We start from the raw sequence: 16,464 nt of genomic DNA on the forward strand, positions 1-16,464 counted from the left end.
GAACGCTCTCTCTCTGAAATGATCTGTGATTGGCCAAAGTCTCCCGTCACAGGCTAGATCTTTTAAAGACTGAAAACAGAGCCATGAGGAGGCGCAGAAGTCTTTCACTCAGAACACTTGAATTACAATATGCTGAAAGGTTATTGTGGAATTTTTGCCCGATAATGCTAAAAACATTCTGCCTACCGCATATTGTCCAGTTGAGCCAATCATTATCACAGCAAGGGAAGGGAAATTCCTTCATCGCGACAGCCCCAGTGAACTGACCCATTAATAGTGTGTTTGAGCCTTTATGTCTCTGTCTGGAAACATTAATAGACTACAAAAAAGTGCAGGCACGTGCACGTCCAACCAGATAACAAGGTGCCAACAATCAGGACAGAGGTGTCTCCCTCTTCCTGGATATCCCCTGATGCCTTTTCATCTGTGATTCCTCAGGAACTCTATTACTATTGCAGACGAGCATCGTGCTTGTGCACCACAATCAATACTCTTCCATTAAGGTGATGAACGGTCCGTTTCCCCAACCTTCTGCAGTCAAGACAAATTCTCAGGACCCACTGATCCAAATCAGTCAATGTGGGCATGACAGCACTACACCCAGGCTATGTGAAGGGTAAAGAGAGTTGCTGACTGGGGGAAGTCCGGCCAACTCTTCCATCCCCACTGGAGGACATATCCTGTGTAATGCATGCTGTCATTTACCTTACCAGCAGTCAACTCGTACAGAGACGTCCGTTTCTCAAATGTAGAGTGAAGGATACGTTTTATCTATCAACTCTCTGAGGGTACGATCTCGTCTTTGAGGTAATTTCAAACTAAATGTGAAGTGAAGTTTAGCAAATGAACATCATTTTGGTTTAAAGACAGAAATGTAGAGGTTGTTAATTCCCCCCCCCCCTTTCTGGCATCAACAAGGTGTCATGGTTACTGACTCAGCATCTGAAAGGAAAAGTATACGAGCCAAGAGAACATATGTCCCCACGGTATTCTCAGTCAACATTAGTATCATTGTTTACCAGCCGACAAAGACACACACTGTTCTTTAATTTAAGGGTGAAATGCAAAGTCACCCTTCAGGAAACATGAATTAGCTTACTCATTTTTACAGAGATAGACGTGTAGCAAAATCCTTGGCAGAGGCAGCGCCACGGTAATTTAATAAAGTCAGTGTTGTTAGCTCGCTCCGGAAACTATTTGCCTTCAATTTAACAGCTGACATGTTCTTCTATCCTTTGGTAATCTGAAGAGAAATGCAGCGGGGCAAAGCAATTACTGGGTGACTGACAGGCTCTCGGCCGAAACATTTAGCTAAGCCAACAAAGCAAATTCTGCATAATGTTCAAACAAAGTTCACATGTTTCTCTGGAAGAGAGAGAATGCTGTGAGAGTTGGCGATGAATGGTGTTGACTGCTAAAAAGATCCACATGGCATGATTGAATGAATAAAAATTGAACTGTTCTCAACAGTTACAAATACATGAGGGCCTGCAACATGACAGGAAACTGCTAAAAAGCTTAAACACAGAAATTAATACTATACAAAAGGCAAATAATGATCTCAGGTGTCATTAAAGTTGCACAAATTTACATGTCACAGCCAACTGATTAGCCGGTGTCTGAGAAAATGGCTCATTGCTTTGGTAATCTCACTTTGGACTTGGTAAATACCAATTTATGAGAGAAAGTCTGCTTTACAAACTGGGGACTTGGAGTCTGACAACGTGTTTTCCATGCAGGCAGGGATAATCTGGCGAAAGACACTGCCTAGTGGCATTATGGGAAGTGTGGCATCCAGGGTTTTTGTAACTTGATCCATTTTAGGGACTAAAATGAGGCCAACGATTATTTTAATCACAGATTAATCATTTCACCTATCAAATGTCAAAAAATATAACCAGACTAAGACTTACAATCACGCTAGCTGGCTCCGTGAGGATGTACTAGGTTTGTGCTATATGCAAGATAACATAAGATAAGAACTTTTCCTTGGCTCATCAATTCACCACAGAGCATTGATCTCCAGATATATAGCAGCATCCTTACAATCATTCATATATTAAAATAAATGTAAAAGCCAAAGTCCATACTAGTGCTGTCCTCGAATAAAGAAATTCTTAGTCGACTAACACTCATACAATTTTGTCGATTAATCAATTAGTTGATTTAATCAACAGATCTTTGAAACTGAGTTTCTCCACAAAGAACCACAGAAAAGCACCACTTTAAATCTTGTGGTTACCAGAGATGTGCTCATACGTTTCTTGAGAATAAGTTATTCATCATGAAAAAAGCATAAAAAAATGACTGATTGACTAAAGAAATCTTAGTTGACTCAGACCAAAACGACTGATTAGTCGACTAATCGACTAAGACAGGAGGCAGCCTTAGTTTGTACATTCAACAGTAAAAAACAGTAAAACCGATACCACTGATAAAACCAGTAAAACTGGAATATTGCAAGAGTATTTCACATTGTTCCAGAATATATCATGTTCAACAGCCTTACCGACCAGATTGCACGTGCCAATGTAGATCCCAATATCAAGTACTCTGTGAAAATGTGAAAATTGGACACACCAACCAACAGGCTGATAAAGCCATAAAGCCACCTCACTGGCACGGCTCAAGTTGCAAGTCCCCAGAGCCCAAGATGACGACTATATAATTACTTGTTTTGTTGGACCAAAACAGAAAGATAAAATAAATCAACTATGATATAAAACTGAGAAGTAGAAAATGCTCACATTGAAGACGTTGGAACCAGAGAGTGTTTGTCACATTTGTTTGATAAATGACTTAAACCATTAATCAAAAGTGTTGCCGATTAATTATCTGTCATGTCAGCATTAGACTCGTCTTCCTTACAGTAAATCTGACTCTTCATGCAATTTGTAGAACTTTATGGAAGTGCAATACTACATTGTTGGAGTACTCCCCCACAATGACTCCTTATGAACTGACGAAACCTCCAAGCTCATGCCCTAACATACTGTGTCAAAATCACTATTTCGAATTTTGCTAGACCACACACATTGACATCAGGATGAAGGATTGTTCCGTTAATTCATTAATCTCTGATGATCTGAATAACAATAACAGCCGCTCTCACTCTCTCCCCAACCTCATTAATGAAAGTATAGCGCTGTGGTGTCACACTGCAGATCTGTCGTATATTATAGCCGACAGAGGCAACAGCTTGCTCGCTGTGACCCTGAATGGGGGCTGGATTTCAGTTCTGGTAAGGAGGAATGAGTTCAGGACTGGAGTCACCTTTCAAACAAAATGCTACAATGGGCCCCCGAGCAGGAAAATTGCTTTCTGTCAGAAAAAAAGGCAACTCCAGTCTAGGAAATGTCCTTCAGCCACCCCTGACACAAAGGCTGTACTAGCCCACCGCAGTGTTGCTCCGAGGACAACATGGACTGCATACAAGGATTCTAATCAACAGTTACAACCTCCATAACTGCCCTCTGTCTGTTACGGTTTGGATCAGTACTTATAATTCGACTGCAACGGTGGTTCTCTCTCTGTGCCTTGTTGTTTCCTATCTTCCCCTAACAGGACTGCTCTAGCTGATGTGATTGTGTGACTGAACGGACTTATGTAACAGGAATAACAAAACAACAAGCCAACACCGACAATAACAAGTGTTGTGTATGTTGTGTTAACACTTAACAAGCCATTGACATATAGCTGTGTTCATTATGTAGCTTAATCCTGTAGCCTGGTGGCAACCCATGATGGATGTTATGGCCCAGTGATAAAAGGGCTTGGCGGCTGGAGTGCCTGTTAAAGAGTCTGGAATGGGAGAATTTCTATTGCCTCTCAGCGTCTCTCAACATGGCGATGGCGAGCCGGCGGCTCGCAGCTAACGGTGCTAACAGTGCAAGCAACAGCGAAAGTGCTGACAGAGATAACAGTGTTAACCTGGGGGGGAACATGAGGGGGGGTGCTAAGCTTCCGCGACAGCGTTATCAGCTGTAACCGCCGTATGAGAGCGGTGAAGATCAGCGTCCGTGAGCTACCCAATGGGGCACGCTCACATGCACTCAAAGCAGGAATGCACCGATCCGACTTTTTCAGTCCTGATGGCGATACCAGGGCTTTGGGTATCGGCCGATACCGAGTACCGATCCGATACCAGTGTTTAATTAATAAACTGTATGCCTCGCTGTGTGGAAGTGACTGGGATCATTCTGTGATGTGTAAGGCAACATCAGACTTGACTTAAACAACTTTGTAAAACAAAATGTAACATTGTTTTTTATTAAAATAATAAATCGTTCACCAGCAACTTGGTAAAAAAATCTTCAAAATTAACAGGAATTAAAATTAAACTGTAAACCTTTTTTAATGCAGCAACAAGTTGGTCAAAAGTTAAACAGGAATTAAAATTGCAGTATATAATGTTTATAGTATGTAAACATAGAATTTAATTGAATTAATCGGCCCCATTGTCACTGATACCCGATCCAGCTATTTCAACGTTTGTATTTGTTAGTACTGCTTTGTGCTTCATGTGCGGCTTATAGCAGCTAGTCTAGTGGTCGGTTGTTGCAATGATGCAGACCGACATTGCTTTAGAGACACTGTGCTGCAATGCTGTATGTTAATTCCACACAAGTTTCAGATTTATCTATAGAAAATGGGCTACATAACATTGGTCAGTTGTTTATAATAAAAATTATTTCACGCATGCGTGTAACATGTCACATACATGCTAATATCCAGGGCAAGATAATGTGCTTTACTTTGACCAAGTCACAGCTGCCACGCCAGCAGATTGTAATTTTCCTTTTTGTAAAAATGATTCAGTGGATACAGAAAGCTTTAATACCTTTAATAAATAAATCATCATGTTTCCCTCACACAAACAATTACAGTACCCTCCTCCGTCCACTGAGAACACAGAGTGTGATATTAAATATCAAAAACAAAATTGAAAACACTTTAATCTAGCTACTGGACATTTTTCATCATGTAATATTTGCTTGCTTAGCCATGTTTGAAGCATGAAATACTCCCAATGCCAGCGTTGCCTTGATACCATGCCATGCTGCAGCTGTGCTTTCATGTAGACTAGTTTTTAGATTTGCAGTCATGCTGCCCTCTTCTGACTCCACATGGTAATGTGGCCAATCAATTGATGCTTAATGAATTCATCAGTTAGGCCAGTGGTTCTCAAACTTTTGGGGCCAGGGACCCCTTACAGGGGAGAAAACCAAGGAATGTTAATACCAATTATATACCTTTTGATCCGAGGGTCATTTTATTCTAAATAAATTTGGATCTTAAATGCTTTCAGAAAATAAACAGTAGCAGCAAGACTGACATAGTCTTAATAAATCCAGACATTTTCAGTAAGTGCTTCAACAATTTCCCCACTGTGGGACTAATAAAGGAATATCTTATCTTATCTTAACTTCAAAATAATTAACTTATTGCTGTGTGTCACAATCATATCAGAGTTTCTATTGGCCCAAAGTCAACGTTGGTGGGAGTAATGGACACAATATGCATGTTTTATTGGTGCAAATGGTCCCCATCTGTAGATATGTACTGTTTAAGGATACAGCACAATTTCATAACTTATAGCAAATTATTTCACGGACCCCTGGAGATCCCTGGACCCCACTTTGAGAACCACTGAGTTGGGCTGCCAGGACACTACAGAGGGAGTCACTGCTGTTTTTAGAATTGTTTGATTTAGTCCAATATAGTTGTGTATCGAACCTTTGACCTTATTTCCACTATATTTGAATTCCAGTATGTTTGGTGAGAATTTAAAACACTGATTTTTGTCATTATTTTGTGGCAGATATACAGTATGCATTTAACTTTACTGCTAGGGGGAAAAAATGACATGTGTTTGTTGAAGAAGGTTGTTGTACAAAAAAAAACCTGTTATCTTAAATCATAAAAATAACCTATGTGATAGACTGTAGCTTGTTCTATACCTTATAGGTATAGTATTGGATTTGAGCCTGCAGTATTTTGAGCAGTTATGCTGTCAAGTACTGATGCGAAGATTTCTTTGTATTTCTTTGAATTTTGTTTCATTGTATTCTTGAGCTGTTTGTTGTAATTCTTTATATATAAAAGCCACCGTTTTCTATGTTCTGGGTACACCCAGTCATACTCATCAAACTTGATCTTAGTAGTCAGAGTTTAGTGGTCTAAATAGTGTTTCAGTAACATTTCCACACACACTGTTAATATTTGTATTTGTGTTGCATGAAAACCATGCACAGATATTGATTATTGTCACATATTACCAGTGACAGCAGCTTATAAACGTTGATAGCCTGTTTGAATCAGTCTAACCCTGGAAAACAGACCTGCCATAACCTGCACAAGAAAGTAGATAATTAATTTTTTATTCAAGATAATTGACTCTCCACCGCCATCTAGTGGAGAAGTGATAACATGACACAGTAGCTGCATAGAGTAGGTCAGCATTGACTCACATACATACAGGACAGACGACTGAGCTACATACCTTTATACTGTTTTCTGACTTTTCTCTAACCTCTGCTTTTAGCGTCACACATACACAAAACTGTTTTGCTAGAAAACAGCAGTGGTTGGTTGTTGACGTTCTCATCTGGAGAGAGTGAGTTAATCAGTGTGTTGTTGTACTCACCTGTCTGAATACCATCATGTGAGTCTTGAACCTCCTCTACAATCTGCTCCAAGTTCAACTTCTAGCCTCTCTGTCCCAGTTTAACCAGTCACAGCTTCTCTGTCCCACAGAGTCCTCAAAGTGTTCAACATGTTAAGCTGAACGAGGCACTACAAACAGCAGAATGTCACTCACACACGGTAGCAGCTCCTCAGTGAAGGCAGAGGTCACCTGAATTGAACTGAAGCCACAGGAGTATTTTAGCATTTTAGCATGTTAGCTAGCCTGCACCTTGATGACGCAGTACCTTGGGTGTGTTTGATTTGGGTCACTGATCTGCTCACCAGGTGATTAATTAAGGTGGATTGGTGTAATTAGTCTTCTTCTTCTTGTATGATCCTGAAAATGAGCACAATATGGGACCTTTAACTCGCAAAATTATCTCAGTTTTGTTTGACATATTTTTTCTGAAATAAGGTCCCATGGGGTTCACCAGAAGGGGCGGGACTTAGCCTCTCTGTTAGTCACCATAAGCAACTGGTCATATCAGACAAGTATGGCTGTAGCACCAAAACCCCTGGATTGAATTGAGCTTCGGTGCATTTTATTCAATATGAATTCAACTTTTAATTTGTAGGAAGAAAATTGTGTTTTTCCTTCTTTCAAAGATTATAGTTTCACTTTAAGGGGCCACAAACCCAAAAGGTCTGGAATCACTGGTAAATAATGAAGAATTATGGGACAATTTTGGTCATGTAGATTCCATAATTTATGTTTGTCCATGTTGTATGAGATATTCATTCCAGTGTTTCCATAATGTGTCGTATATACTGCATGTAGTCTGAATAATTCACAGCTTTAGTGCTTACTCTCTGACTCATTGAACACTCACAACATGAAGTGTAACTGAATCAGAAAGGAAAGATTTGAGCTAAATGTAAAATACCTAATATTTGTCAAATTAATTATATAAAATCAGAATGATGTATTTTGAGTGGTATGAAGGCATATTAAAAAAAATAAAATAATGAACACTTCAGCACATTGATCTTTAAAATAGATTTTATTTACCATTTTGTAATTCAACAGTTTACGATATACAGCTGACAGGACTAAGACATTTCAATGGATTTTGGCCCTAAAGGTTGAAGAACAAGAAGAACAGACATGGTTAGATAGATAGACAGATAGATATGATCGAGGATACCAGAAGAACTGTGTTCTCTTTTCTCACTTGTGCTTTTTCTTCTCCACTCCTCCCATGAAACAATTTACATTGGCAACAATACTGTTTTTCCACTGACACTTGGGACAGTTTCTTTCAGTCAGACCACGGAAAATAAGACATTATTTGACCAAACTTGTGTTCTTTTTTTCAAAATGGAAGTTTGAATTATTTTTTTTTCCTGTTGCTTATACAAAAACAAACGAATGATTTCTTTAAAGTGCTGAAACATAAGAGTATGCTTATATGAGCAGTAGTAAGAAATTCAAGAGGTAATGTTCTGTAATTTACAGAGAACCACAGAAACAAGGTAAAATCACAGTTTTTGTTTTTTTAGTACAGTAGAGCAGCTGTGCTGTGAATTTGTGTATAAAAATGGTCCGAAGCTTCATGTAGCTCACGTTCTTTAACATCAGAGACTTTCTGCACAGCCACTTCAGTGTAAGATGATAGTAGGCAATAAATAGCATATTCGTATCTGAAGACATGGGTCAATTATTATCTATTCTCAGTTGTGTGTTTTTTTTTAGGTTTCATGCATGGAGGATTAAATTGCCAGATAATTGAATTGAGAGAAATAATTGGACCCTTGTCTGATACGTATATGTCATATAATTGCCTAGAATGCCCACATAAAACTACATTATGTTCCGATATTATGCATCAGAGCTGCACGTGAATGAAGATGAGAGTTAATGGGTCCTGACGCTAATTCAATCTTGGTGGCAGAGTCATTTTGGTGTTTTGATTTTGCTCATTTTTTTTTACATTTTTTGTCACAACTAGACGAGAAAAAGCCAAACTGTTTGGGTTAAGGGGCCACAGAATATTAAAGGTAAACAGCGATGTACGACTGTTGGCACTGCACTGTGTAAAACATAGCTTCAAGTTCACGAGCATCGTCATGTAGCTGCAGCCGCCATCTACACCAGAACGAACCATTCTTAAGTATAGTTCAAGTTTCCATCCAAAGCTTCTCGTTTGGAAATGTTTTTTTTCTTTCAATATTAGCTGGCTTTATCTTAACCTTTCATAGAATACAACTTCAAAAACAAACAAAAAAAAGTAGTGTCATTTAACATTGGATAAACAATGATTAAAATCTGAAGATAAAATATGTAGTTTTCTTTCTCTTCTTTTAGTACAAAAATGTTTTTTTCTTCTTAAAAGATAGACTATTATTATTAGCAGAATAAGACTCGGCTAGTTCTAATAGGTTAGAGGTACATTGACATCAATACTGACACTACGCCTGCTCTACATGCAGGCTCAGCAGTAAGAGCTAATCCACTACACACAGAGTACACGATAACACCTGACATTGTCTACATTACACACTACAAGAAAAAACGCAAAATGAAACAATACCCTCCCTCCCCCGACCCCGCAAAAAACACACTTAACCCTCCCTAGAAATAAAAGCAAAGATAAAACACACACATACACACAGTCCGATTATATATTTTTTTTACATTACTGTACAAAGAGAGGAAGAGTTGTGGGGCCAGCAGAGATGGCGAGGGTTGGGATATATAGAGAGAGAGATAGCATGGTAACACGGTGGCTAAGCTTCACTTACTACAGCATGAACACACGAGACAGGCAACCACAAACAGGAAATGGTCTGAGCTACAAGCTGTCCATATTATGCACTGAGAATAATAACTTCATATCCACCTTTTTTCAGCACATAAAACCTCATTTAGAAAGTTTAACGCTCCTTCGATCGGCAATTTCTACTCAGAGGAAGCAATATATTTAGATTAGTAGATGTTTCGTAGAGCACCTGGTTTTGCAGTGATTTAATTAAAACTAAACGCTATTACAGAATATAATGTGCGGTGAGAATAGTTTAGGAGTAAACCATAATAATCTACTGTAAAAAAAAGAAGAAGTTAAAAACCTGGGTAGAAATATGTGCTTGTTTCAGAATGCTCACTGTGCTTATCACGATTATATTCACTATATTTGAGCTTCTGTGCTTCGCATTGACCTCTCTCATTGTTGCTTTCTTGACATTTTTTTTTTTTTAAGTCTGGTGTCTGTTGGGCTTTTTGTATTTAGTTCACAGTTGTGCCTTTACTACCCTGAGTGTCAGCATCGCTCCATCTTGTGGATTAGTGGAGCAACTGCACCTTCATGTTAAAAACCCTATCCTCTCGTGGGGAATAGTTGTGAAAGAAAAGAAAGAATGTGCAGATTTAATCTGAAATTGTGCTTCATTATATTTCTGAAAATCAATGAAAAGCCTGACAAGCATGAACATATATAAATCCTTCAAACAATAGTTCACCATTTTGGGGAAATACACTTGTTTGCTTTCTTCCTGAGAGTTAGATGATTAGATTGATACCACGCTCATGTCTGTACGCTAAATATGACGCTGGAGCCAGCAGCTGGTTAGCTTAGCTTAGCATAAAGAGTGGAAACAGGGGGAACAGCTAGCCTGACTCTGTCCAAAGGTAAAATCCTGCTACCAGCACCTCTGGAGCTCACTAATTAACACATTACAACTTGTTTGTTTAATCCATACAAAAATCCAATTGTCAAAATGGCAATTTGCAAAATTACGGGGGGTTACGTGCCTACTATAAGAACCAGTTGCTAGGCAACCAGCAGATGTTAATGTGCATATTAGGCAAACACAATAAAACATGTTAGTTAGTGAGCGTCAGAGATGCTGGAGGCAGATTTGGTTACCTTTGGACAGAGTCAGACTAGCTGTTCCCCTCATCCAAGTCTTTATGCTAAGCTAAGCTAACCAGATGTTGTCTCCAGTTTCATATTTACCGTACATACCATGTGTGTGGTATCAATCTTCTCAGCTAACTCTCAGCAAGACAGCGAAATAAGAGTTGTTCACAAAATATCAAACTATTCCCTTTAAATCTCTCTCCATGTAAATGTGCTTTATACAATATACGATTATGCGAATATGTTCCATGCTCATACTGGTATCACAGCCCTCTGGTTCTCCAAACGTCTTCGATATTATTATATGATTTCACAGCTCACAAACAAAGAAAAACTACGACAAGAACAAACGTTACAGTCAAACCTGATGCAATCCTAAAAATCCTCCATCCGTGAAGCTAAAAGCATCTCACTACCACCTGAGCGGGCGTCCAACAAAGCATCTTAGGATGAAAAGACAAAGGGACGTGTGATCTTCACACAGCTGTCTAGATGACAAAAACCAAAAACCTCTCTTATTTGTTCTGTATTTAGACTGCCACAAACCTCTGTGACCACACTGCTACACAAAGTTGTCCTGGATGCTTTCCAATCGGACACTTTTGGGAAACTCAACCCCGCATGCTAAAATAGACCCCTCTCTGTCCTGTCACACCCTCCAACACAACGACAACAAATCAAGTCACAGATGAGGAATGGTAAACGTGGTTAATTATGATTCTGTAGTTTTTATTTTTTTGTACAAAATAAACATATGCTGTCTTTATAATTATTTACTAAGTTACTTTACAATAATGAGAGGTAAAAAGGAGAACTCTACTGAGAGAACGATACTATACAGCTACATTTAAATCTACATAATTCATTTAAGATTTTTATTCTGTATTCTTCTGGAAACAAGCTGCATCTCCCTGCTTCCTGTCTCTCCGCCAGTCACAGCGCAGCTTGGCTCAGAGCTTCAAAATAAACGCCTGTAAATACATTAAAGGTTCCACTGACTGTAAGAGACTGACGCCGTACCAGTCTTTTCTGAGATATACAGTATATATGTTACCAAAAACATGTGCAGGTAACTCAGGTAATGTTTTTGGTAACATGCCTTAATGGGGCAGATTGCTACGACCCACGGGAGACACAGACTACGACACACCTGCGATCCTTTCGCTAGCTACGTCCTCTAGCCCGGATCCTCCTTCATAAGACGACATCCCAAGATGCATTTCACTCAAAAAAGAATGCCTGGAAGACTTAAGGAGAGATGGCGCTTCTATATACAGAGTTGCATCTACCTGTTTTGTGTGTGTGTGTAGGTGTTTTTCGACAGCGGGGAAAGTTAGGTGGTTTCGGTCCCTTCAATCTTAACAGGCCGCCTTAAGCCAAGTTCACACTACAAGACTGTCAAAGTCGTCACATCGCAGCACTGTTCACACGACCCAACTTGCTGTCTTGTTATCAGGAGTCTTTAAGTCGTTGTGGTTTTAGGCTCGTTTGAGATTAACTGCGCCACGCCTGTAGAGTTGACGAGATCGGGCTACAGCAGCAGGGGGTGGTGACGAAAAGCTGCGGTCAAGTCGGACAGTTTCCAGCAGTCTTCAGTGAATTTACAGGAAGTCACAGATATAGTTACAGCCTGTTAGATCCAATCTGTAGGCTACTTGTCGTTTGCAAACCACGACCTTTATTATTTTTATGTCTGCCTTGTAAAGCAAGTTGTAATGAGCACTCGAGTGCTATATAATTATCATTATTATTATCAACCACACAAGATGTGATTGTTAACAGATGAAACCTTCATTGCACAACATCAATCTAGTGTTAAATATTACAATCATACAGAAAGTTCGCACAGTGTCTTCAACATGTGGTGTTAGGAAGAGCCAATCAGCTCTTTGATCAGGCATCGGCCTTTTCCATGCTTCCAATTCCTTGTTTATGTAAGCAGCCGTGCAATGCATTCTGGTAGCGTGGCAACGCGATTCGAGAGACGGGCGTCACGTTGACAGATTCATTTCTCACATAAAATGTTTTCAGAAACTCATTTCAGTGAACTATTTTGATAATATAAGAGGAGAAATTTTCCAAACGAGCCGCCATGTTGGTTCCAATTTGAAACCCAGCCCAAGAAGGAAAAAAGTTGGTCCAATCAGGTGCCGAGTGCCTTGTGTCTAGTGGCAGCCCATCAAGCGTCCAATGCTGGGAAGCGACGCGATCCCTCGCGATAAAAAAACACCTTTGTGGACATGTAGCATCACACACATGACGCTCGAGCATCATTGGGCAAGCAGTGAGCCAACGCAGATTTGCCTCTGCTCTGGGGCTTTTGTCGGGGAGCTTCAAAAACTGTCGGGGAGCGGAAAATCAGGGCTAAAGTCGTGTAGTGTGAACTAGGCATTAGTCGAGACAAGGTTTCCACAGGCAAGGAAAACCAAGAAACTTCCCTTGGACCCTGAGAAATGGGCGCTGGGATCTCCTCTGTCAAAAAACTGTACGTGTGTGTGTATGAATGTGGAGGCAGAGAGTACAGCACCGTTGAAGTTCACTGATATTTCTCTGCTGAGTTTTCAAAGTTTAAGCAGCTTTAGTGGAAAACGTTACAAATGGAGGAAAATTTCCACAGAAAATCAGCCCTACGTGTCAGTCGCCATCTCGGGTGTTAAACGCGTGTGCGATCTGTAGAACTTTTTTTAACGAAGAAGCAGCATAAAAACAACAACAGGCTTAGTCTTAAGCTGAGAGATCAACTACGGTTGAGGTCATTGTGTGCTGTAAAATGTACAATAGTGTGAGTGTACGGGTGTGAATGAGCGCGTCCGCCTCTTCCCCCCCCCCCCCCCCCCCCCCCCTCCCGGCCATAGCATTGAGCCGACTTCCATCTTCCAGCATCATCAAAACTGCAAATGGCCAGTTCAGGCACAGTTCGCCCCGCTCCTCTTTACAACAGCACCACTGTGTATCGCTTCACAAGTCTCCAGCTGTCAAACCGCCGCTGCTAGAAAAGTCGCCAATCCCAAACAGACCCAGCTAACAGAATAAAGGAGAACAGTGTGTGTCTCTATGTTGCTGCATGCACAAAACAAACACATGCAGCGTCACAATCTACTGTACCTCTAACTGCATATGGAGATGACATATACAAGTTTTACAAAAAATGAAAGGAAAAACAAACTGCATTATTAAATTATGTGTAACAAATTAACAACCCAGCCACACGCACGCACTAACATACACACAATTCTTTTGGATGATGACCCAATTTTTTCTTCCTTTCGTTTTTTTTTTTTTTTTTTCTTCCTTCGTTTATCTAGAGACAACACACAGATAGATAGATAGAAGAGGTTAGGATAGATATAATAAGCCCTTACAATATGTAAAGGTCTCCAGCGAATGGGATCTCCCCCACAGAGGACTGTGGGAAAGTGGGTTGAGGATGGAGGAGAAGGGAGGAGAGGGGAGGAAGAGATGGTGGTGGGGCCCCGGTGGCCCTGACAGACCCGGGTGCCGTCTATGCGCTGGGGTTGGGGTTGTTGTGTGTGTTGGTGGAGCCGTTGCTTCCCTGGATGGTGAGGCTGATGTCATCCTTCCTCTCCTTCTCCTCCTCCTTCAGCTCATCCTTCAGCTCCTCCTTCAGCTCCTCCTTCTCCCTGAGGGGGCGGGACTCCACAGTGTCTTCGGAGGCCATTGGGGCGTAGCGGCCTATCCGGTGCTCCTGCAGGGAAGGGCCCCACGATGGATGTGGCCGGAGAGCGAACTTAAACCGCTGGGATAGAGAAGAGAAAGAGGGACGCGTCATTCAGAGCAGCCTCGATAGAGTGCTGCAGGGATGACGTATTTTTGTAGGGCCAACCAGAAAGTTAGCATCGCCCTGGTTCCCTGGACAAAATGCCAATGGGATTTTTCCATTGGGTTTTGGATTATTGCAGAAAATAAACTCTGTGGCAAACAAACGTTTATGATACTTACACAAGACAATCTCCACAAATGAACACCCCTTTTATGATTTTGAAGCGTGAATGCAATCGGCAGAAGTAAAAAACTAACCTTAGGCTATAACCGAACTACACCACGGTCGCATGAAGTATACACAACGAGGCTGTAAAGGCGGACGAGTCGGCATGATGACATTTAGTAGTCTCATTGAGCCGCTTGTTAGCAACAAAAAAAGGCTTCAAAATTCAAGAGTGGGATATTTACTGATGTATTTTACGTTGTAGAACAAAACTTTAAAATCTCTTCAGCTTGTATTAACCACATACCTTATTTCACCTTATTTATCTAACTAAAAACCCATTCAAAAAAACCTATTGACTTCCAGATGAGGGAACCTGAAGTGCTAAAATGCTAACTCGTTTCTGGGTTTTAGGACTCATTCCTGCACCGCTCTATATGAGGGGAGACTTTAGGGGCGAGCCATTTAAACAAGTCCAAAGAGATGTACGATCAGGTCTGAATCAAAGATGAATCAAATCAACTCAGGACTAAGCTGAAGACTAGCAGTTTACGCATTCATGATGTAAATGCGACTACAAATATCTGCTCCAATAACACTTGTACACTAAGTCCGTATTTTTCATTGGACGTTTCAAAATAAATACGACCTCACGTTGTGTCAATCACGTTTACACACACACAATGAAACACAATGGTGGAACGAACCCCACATTGACATCAGAAACTCTACACATCTTCTGTTGCAGCCTGAAAACTAAAATAAAAATGAATAAATAAATAACCCTCCTTCACTATCTCCTATTTTCTCTAAATGTAGCACTTGAAGTAGATCAGCATATTTGATAAAGTTGCATGATTCCTTGCAACTACGTGGTCAAATGCACTTCCTGTAAGTCGCTTTGGATAAAAACATCAGCTAAATAAATATATAAAGTCAATGCAATGTAATGGTACAAGCTGAATTTAGCGGGTTTACATCACACAATGTACGTTCCACACTTTTCAAGAAATGCCATGGAGGCTCAGTCTATTAGGAGAAACAGCTGCAGTACCTCTCTGAAGGTGGCTCCTGGGGACCTTGAGATCTTGTAGAGGGCATAGATGGGTATGCAGACCACTGAGGACATAGCCATGCAGAAGCCGACTCCCAAAGACCAGTTGGGATACACGTAGTTATTGTAGGTGATGGGCTTGTACTGGATCACTGTGAAGATCAGGATGAACTACACGGACAGAAGATACACGATGAATGAGTAACGGCTTTATCATTTAGAGCAGGATGAGTCTAAAAAAAGATAATGGAAATTAAACTTTATTTAAAAATACAGACAGGTAGGAGAAAATAAAATAAAAAAAATTATGATTAAATGTTTTTCTTCAATATCTGTAACTCACATCCAATATACTATAGAAAGAGGGCCATAACAACAAGAATGAACATGATGTTACACTATTTTATCAATTTCACAATATTAGGTTAAAAGGGTTAATTAGGCTTCTGTTGTTATGATCAAAGTAAAAAACATTACTTCCTGTACAGTTTTTCACAAGAAACCTGCATTAACCATTTCCACTCCACTTTACCATTGACCGATTTTTGTCTTTTTAGAGGGGTTACATGGGGTCTTTAGGGGGAGATAGCAGGTCAACAGTAGATGTCACATAGAAGTGGTGTACATCATCTGAAAGCTGGGAACCTGAAGATTAATTTGAGATGCAGCTCAACACTGTGTGTCAAGTTCTTCTAGTCATTAATCAGAATTAATGAATGAATTAAAATACATTTTGAAAGTGTAAAATGGCTTAGAATATTATAATAGAAGTATATGATGGTCATCTCCATGCTCTAGTATGTCTCATAAGTTGTTGCAGCAATTTTTGTGCTGATACTATTTGTTACACAGATTTGATGCTAAATTTAACAATTTTTTACCACTCGAGAATTGATAAAAATGGTCAATAATCCCTCCAA

General features: G+C 40.1%; 2 protein-coding genes across 6 annotated transcripts in view; both read right to left on the minus strand.

Moving 5' to 3' along the window:
• lrrc24 (leucine rich repeat containing 24) overlaps positions 1 to 7,068 on the minus strand; it is a 30,964-nt gene extending 23,896 nt beyond the window's left edge. Inside the window, exon 1 of one of the 3 annotated variants that reach the window (XM_037788747.1) lies at positions 6,970 to 7,068. The gene's annotated coding sequence lies outside the window, so the exon portion shown is untranslated. Of the gene's footprint in view, positions 1 to 6,646; positions 6,940 to 6,969 lie in introns of those variants that run through there. The other 2 variants (XM_037788746.1, XM_037788745.1) reach the window with 2 other exon arrangements.
• A 601-nt stretch (positions 7,069 to 7,669) lies between these two features.
• The window catches only part of slc6a9 (solute carrier family 6 member 9), a 95,987-nt gene continuing 87,192 nt past the window's right edge, over positions 7,670 to 16,464 (minus strand). For 2 of the 3 annotated variants that reach the window (XM_037787725.1, XM_037787727.1), the window contains exons 12-13: positions 15,545 to 15,715; positions 7,670 to 14,301 (exon numbers count right to left, since the gene is read on the minus strand). In XM_037787725.1, coding sequence (XP_037643653.1) covers positions 14,047 to 14,301; positions 15,545 to 15,715 — 426 coding nt within the window. In that variant the 3' untranslated portion in view covers positions 7,670 to 14,046. The remainder of the gene's footprint in view (positions 14,302 to 15,544; positions 15,716 to 16,464) is intronic. The other variant, XM_037787726.1, reaches the window with a different exon arrangement.

This window comes from Sebastes umbrosus, chromosome 12 (assembly GCF_015220745.1).
Source record: "Sebastes umbrosus isolate fSebUmb1 chromosome 12, fSebUmb1.pri, whole genome shotgun sequence".
Lineage (NCBI taxonomy): Eukaryota > Metazoa > Chordata > Actinopteri > Perciformes > Sebastidae > Sebastes > Sebastes umbrosus.